This window comes from Atta colombica, unplaced genomic scaffold (assembly GCF_001594045.1).
Source record: "Atta colombica isolate Treedump-2 unplaced genomic scaffold, Acol1.0 scaffold1, whole genome shotgun sequence".
NCBI classification, from domain to species: Eukaryota; Metazoa; Arthropoda; class Insecta; order Hymenoptera; family Formicidae; genus Atta; species Atta colombica.
In genome coordinates, this window is record NW_017259183.1 from 4,365,344 (window position 1) to 4,372,477 (window position 7,134).

The following is a 7,134-nucleotide window of genomic DNA, read 5'->3' on the forward strand; positions in this document are numbered from 1 at the left end:
AGAAAACATTCGTTTTATTTCTTTTCGCGTTGTCTCTTCAACTGAATGTTTATACCTGAAACTTTTATTTTTTTAATTTAAGAAACTTCTGGGTTTATTACATTTAAGATATTTATTCATATTAATTTTAGTTACTAAATTATGATTTCATTTAATATATAGATATACTTTTGCCAATTTTAACTTTTATTAATTTTGCTTTTTATTTTCTCAATATATTAAATTGTTTGTACGCTATTCTTCCTTGCAAACAATTTTTCCTTGTTGGTTTTTTTTATTGTAACAATAATCTTGCGTTTACATAATTTAGTTATATTATATTTTATCTACAGGAATTTATTTCATACGTTCTCTGTTTTTACCTTAAATTTAAAGACATTTAAGCTTATCATTTTACTACTATTGAGTATAAGCAGTGATTGATTGCAAGTAGCTGTTATTATGCGTATGTTTCTTTTTTCGATATTTTATAATTATTTATTGTGAACATTTTATTATATTATTATATTTATACATTTTATTATATTTATTTTTCATGTTACCAGCATCTGTTTAGAGAGCGAAATAGAAAATTTATTACGTTTTGTTTTTATCGACTGTAATAAATATGTATGTTTAACACTGAAAATGATCCAAGTGTGATCGATTTGTTTACTGCTAGCATATTAGAATAAATTTTTACTTAATGATATATTTATTTCTTTTGTTTAATTTTTATATTTCAACGTTTTATTTAATTTTATATAATAATTTTTAATAAAGACTTGTAGCCCCCTCTTTTTTTTTGGTTTCTTAATGTTAATATAAATCTATAGAAAAAAAGCAAGTAAATACAGTTCAATTTTTATGAGAATAAAATTAACTGATTCTTAAAGCTTTCACAGGTATGTAAAATATAAAAATCAGAAAAAATTCTTGTACGTTCGTGAAAATTCGAATAATGAGTTTCTATCATCATAGAAATTAGATTGTATTTTACATATTTCTTAGAGATTCTTATTTAAATATAAGATTCTTATTTAAATATATATCTATATATTTTTATATATTTTTATAGAATTTATAATCCCCAAAAATCGAGACGTTTTTAAAGTCTTATATTACGAGCGAAGGGTTAATTCTACATACTAAGTGAATAAATAAATACATAAACAGGTTATTTTTTTCATTTTCCATCTGTATAGAACGAAGTTAGCGCGAGCTGTTGGGATTCGCTTTGGGATTGAGCTTGTTGAATTCGAATCATCCCCTCGGAAATGTTGGTGTTCGAACAAGTTGACGGTGCGCGAGGAGAGGCGTGCCGCGGCCAGTATGCCGTTGTATCCGCGCGCTGATTGGCCGCACATGTTCGGCCATCCCGCATTGGCGCAGCGATACAGCGCACGGCGGCAGGTGCGCGCGCATCACGGAACTACTTTCAGCGCGTTAAGCGAACAATAGGGGATCCCAGAAGTGTTTCGGACGCGGTCGTGTTCGTTTACATCGTGCCGTATGCTTTTTTTCCCCGTAACCGCGCGAGCACGTAGTGCACACCGGGACTCGGTTGGTGACGTATCCGCTGGATCGCTGGTGACGCGCGTCGCGTACAATGCGCCCAGTCGAGTGACGGCGCGCGGTAATACCGTAATACACTAATAATACCGAACAAGTGTGCGTCGGGCCGGTGAGTGTCCGTCCGTCCGTCCGTTCGCGTCCATCCGTTCGTTCGTTCGTTCGTTCGTTCGTTCGTCCGTCCATCCGTTCGTTTCCCCGAGTGTGTGCGCCCGTGCTCCCTTCCGATGAGTGTGTGTCTACTTGACGTGTGTGGATAACAAAAAAAAAAGTAATAATAATATTTACACGGCATCATGTCGCTACCACGGCCAAGATTGGATTACGCGCTCACGGTCGGACCGTTATTGCTCGCGTTGCTGGTGTTCACCACATTTCATCACTGCGTGCCTACGGTATCCGGTAAGTACATAAAATTCTATGTATTCGTGTATCCCGCGACTGCCGGGTCGCTGCTGCTAGGCAACAGAAACGCCGAACGACGCCGAGCGCCGGCGCGTTGGACGCGTCGCGTCGTCGCATATCGCTCGCAACGAAACTTTTGTTTATATGCGCCTCAGCGTCGACGCCGATGTCATCGTTCTACATGATCATCCTCCTCGAGGGATCGCTTTAGCTGCTCCGTTTCCCTTGACGTCCGACATTACCGTACTCTCGTGTCAGTTTGCTTTACTATCTGTCTTGAAAATATCGACTACCATCGCCGTCGATCGGGTTCAACTTCACGAACTCTTCAAGAGTACTCCACGATTCTCTCGATGGAAACGATCGTCATTCCTCGAAACTACCACCGTTCGTCTCGTCGAGATGCAATTTTCTTTATTTTTTTCTTTATTTTTTTCTTTATCGTCAGGTCGGAAGCATGAAAGAATACCGCCCCACTCCGCGAGGTTGACAACTGTCCAGTTGACAGCAAAGGCGAGCCAACAATTTCGGAGCGACGCGACGTTGCAAACGGATGAAACGCACGTGATGATATATTTAACAATACAGCGGTGCTCATTCATCCCGCGCCGCGGTGTGAAAATACGGGGCCCGCCTGCCCTCGTCCGGGTTGGCAGTCCCTGAGGGACAGGTGCCCAGCCCCAGCTTTCCAGGAAGCGAGCCATCCCTTCTTCTGTGCGTTTAACACGCTCCAACTCGACATTTCGCTGCTCCCTCTCGATATTTTGCGCTCGTAACGGGGACCGCGGCCCCCTCCCCTCTCCCCCTCCCTTCCCCTACCGCGGGAATCGTATCCTGTTTTGACCCTCTTGCGATTGAAGCGTATTCGATGAGCACGTTTGTGACCTGGGGTTGTTGAAAAGTTGCACGAAAGACTCGAGAAAATGTTATAATCGATTTTTATAGTTTCTTACACACAATAAATTATGCAATAAATAGTTACAGTTCGTATAATGAATGGTCATATGTATTAAAAATTAATAATAAAGATAAGTACAATGAGATGTTAATAATTGTTTGTATTTATCTCTGAGTATATGAAAAGTTGTAGTTGCAAAATTATCATTTATAGATTAGAGGTGTTGCTGATATTCTCAATGATCGATTCTTTTACTAAAGTGATTCAAAATGAAATGTCGTAGTTGGCGATTGCATTAAAATAATGTCTTGTTTTTTCTATTATTTATTAGATGAAGTTTCTTAGAAGCTATTAAATAATTTGGAAGTACGTATTCATTACGAATTCAGTTAATTAACGTGGATTAACAAAACCTGTAATTCATTATACTGATAATGGCGTAAATGCATTAGTATTGCAATTTCCAGGCGCGATAATAACACGTTTGCTCTGGAAATTAGATAAACGCAACGTACGTGCATGCGAATAGTTAGATGCGTATTCGAAACGAAAAAAGAAAGCCGGATAGCGTTGGATAGATAACTGCTGAATTAAATGGTCAACGCGTTGTTGAATGGTCGAGAATTTAACTCGTGAGAATTTTGCGCTTCTTACATCCGAAAAAATCAAATACTTCACCGCGCGCAGTAATTCGCAGAATATTGCGATGATTTGACAGAAACGGAAACAACACTTGTGAGAACGTGACCTTTCATTATCGAAGTAAAGAAACTTGAAATAATGTTAAAACAACCAATGAGATCGATGTCAAAATCCATTCAAATAATCGTTTAGAAAAACGAAATGGATTTGGAACAATTATCTTTAAACATTTCATGAATGTAGGGATCATTCAATGAGTGTTAATTTTCAATTTACGATTTTTTATTATCTGTGAGTATGTTTAAAGAAACTAACACATACAAGAATTAAATAAAAACAATTTCTCGAGTTTAATAAATGTATATCTTTAAAAATTGAATGAATAATATTGATGGATGAATGGAATGAATAATTTTAGGAATTATTACTCGATAATTTTCTCTGCTTGAATATGTGCAATGAGAATTAAGGAAGGATAATTGTTTACCTTTAGTAAATTTCTATCTTGACTTTTCGCCAAGACATAAATTAATGTGACGTAATCCTTACAGCGATACAGTGAGTATTGCCTCCTACATCGTTGTAAAATGGCGAATAAAGAAAGTCAGTAAAGTCCAAGACAGAGGAGAATAATTAAGATCCAAGAGAATAATTAAGATTGGCGCGTTATCATTATCCAATGTTCTGCATTGTCTCATAATGAAACCGTATTGTGAAACCGTATTTCCAATTATCGATAGACTTATTCAGTAGAGAGAGAGAAGAGAATATTATTATTCAATAGCATAATAAGAGTAGAATACGTGTGTTTTATTTTTTTTTCGTATTGGTTTTTAATTTTTTTAAATTAATTTTGCTATTATTTTTTATCTCTTACACATTCATACAAAATTAGAATAGATCTCGCTTGTAATTTGAAAATACTATACAAAATACAATTTTCTATTGGATAAAAAGTATTGTATGTTACAATTAACTCAAAAAATACAAAAAATAAAAATTTATAATTATTTATACAAGAGATATTTAAAACTATAATTATATAAATTCGAGAGTCATAATTTTCGATATATTTATAAAATACTGCAGTAAGATTTATAATACTTAATGAGAGTTATATAAAGTAAAATTTAAACTTTATTCAATTTTCCTACGTCTCATAATGTGAATTTTAAATTAATGAATGACTTGAACGTCAATGGATGATATTAGTAATTTCGAAGTGAATAATCTTTTCTCACGTAGAATCGTTAATTTTTTAATGTTGTATTATCCAGGGAATGGAAGTTACTTGTAATAAAATTACATATAGTTATGAGTTACCTTTTTGATAACTTTACTACTAACTGCGTTACTTTTTTTCTTTGGTAAGTGTAACGGTAACGAAATTACATTTTTTTGGTAGTGGTAACGAATTTTACTAGTTACTTTTATTTACTTTGCATAATTGGACACGACACAAGCCACTTTACTGTAAAAAAATTTCGTAAATTTACATATATAATAAATGTAAAATATTGTAGATTACATGATTAGTTCTATATATCAATATAAAAAGTTTTATATGTCAATATAAAAAATCCTGCAATTTTAGAAATTATGTAATTCCACAAAAATTAAATTTGCTTTTATTGTGTAAATATATCTTATTTTATATTGAAAATTATGTAAATAGCAAGATATTTTGAATATTTTGAATATTTTCCAAAAATTATCCAAAAATTTTAGTAATATTACGTAATGTAATAGAAATATTTCGCGTATTGTTAAATGTATAATAATATATAGTGCGAAATGTATTATCATATTATTGTTCTTGTAAATTACACATAGTAATTATACATTCCTTCTGCTTAGTTACAAACCAAGAAATTATTTTTATTTACATATTGCAAATTTACAAGCGTATAGACATTTACAATTAATATAGTAGATCTCAAAATTATCCAATATAATAGTTGTAATTTTACACAACAATTTTTTACAGTGCATAGCGCTTGAAACTAGAGAAATTAGAGACTAGAGAGAGAACCTAGACCCGTTTGTTGTGATTGGCGATCGTCGATTTAAAAAAAAGTAACAGAAAAGTTATTTTTCAAGTAACGGTAACTGTAACGAGTTACTTTCAAAAATAACTTGTTACTTTTCTCTCTAAATCTAAATCAGGATAATCACTGATGTTAGAACCAAGTATGCCACTGGTAATCGGTGAATTAAAAGTGAGATCTCTAACCTAATCGTTATTATGTGATCTAACCGACTTTGTTTTAGTGCTTAAATTCAATGAATATGGTATTGGAAGATTGAAACTAACGTGCAAATATCAATATTTTAGTTATATAATGCTCAAACATTTTTTTTTAGTTAAACTTCACTGATTATTAGTGCCAAGTATGCCACTGATAATTAGTGACTATCCCTGATTCAGATTTAGAGAGTTTCTATTCGGTACCGAGTAACTGTAATTTGTTACTTTTAAAAAGTCACTTTTCATTCCTTGTACTGTTAAATTATCTATAGGGACAAATTTAACTTAACGTGAGTCGCCATTGCTCTACTTAATCTTATCGTTATTTTATACTAAAACAATGGTTATATTTGACACTATATAATGTCAACTTGACAATATAGTCAAATTTAATTATCGTTTTGGTAAAAAATAACGATACATTTAGTAGGAGCAGTGACGACTGACATTAGATTAAATTTGACTCTATAGATTTAATAGTGTGATATTATTGTACTACAAATCTGTGTACTTTTCTAGTATAGTTTGGCCCTAGAATATTATTTTATGCCCTAGAATATTATTTAATAAAGCGTATTTTAAATAGCGAATACTTTTTTATGGATTTAATTGGATTCAATTAGATTCAATTGGATTGAAAAATTGTATTTCCTATTCAAAATTTTGAACTGAACAGTATTCACAACGCACAGAAAAAGCTAATATTATTTTTAGATTGAAAGGCAAAGAGATATGCTCCATGCAATTCCTACAAATGAATAAAAATACATTCAGGATTGAAAAGCATTCATTTTAACGTCCGTGAATCAATATTTCTGAAAATCTGAATCCATTTCAATTCATTTCAATCCATTCTCGTTTGCTGGGTTGTAAGGATTCGAACGAAGATCTCGTCCCGAAGTTCGCGATACTCTGGATGCGGCATGGGTACCAATGGGTACAGTGGTGGTAGCGACGACGGTGTACTCCAGACGTTCGCCGCTCTTATGTTCTCAGGCTTTCTCTTCTCTCTCTCCTTAGAAACTGATCCGCCCGGGCCTTAACGTGCTTTCACACGAGACTCGCCGCGCCGCATTCGCCGCCACGCGAGACAGACGCGGTGCAGGGGTTACATTTCGCGAATATTAAAACACTGTCGTATTCGCGGAATGCCGACTCGGGAAGTATTGGATACTTATGGCCGTTGAAACGACAGGATATGGATCGCATCGTTTGCGAAAGTCGCAGTACGACTTTTAAACATTCTATCCCGGTGTATCGTTTGGTTTACTTGGGAATGATAATGCATTGAAAGTGGCGTAAATAAATCTTGGAGAATTTTCTAATAATAAATATTTATTCGCTTAAAATGTTTCTTGTATTATTTTGCAAATAAATACGCTACTATTAC

The 7,134-nt window shown here is 34.0% G+C and overlaps 1 protein-coding gene across 1 annotated transcript in view; it reads left to right on the top strand.

Moving 5' to 3' along the window:
* Positions 1 to 1,847: 1,847 nt before the first annotated feature.
* LOC108687858 (neurogenic locus Notch protein) overlaps positions 1,848 to 7,134 on the top strand; it is a 298,611-nt gene continuing 293,324 nt past the window's right edge. The window contains exon 1 of the mRNA XM_018193906.1: positions 1,848 to 1,953. Within this exon, the coding sequence (XP_018049395.1) occupies positions 1,848 to 1,953 (106 nt within the window). The remainder of the gene's footprint in view (positions 1,954 to 7,134) is intronic.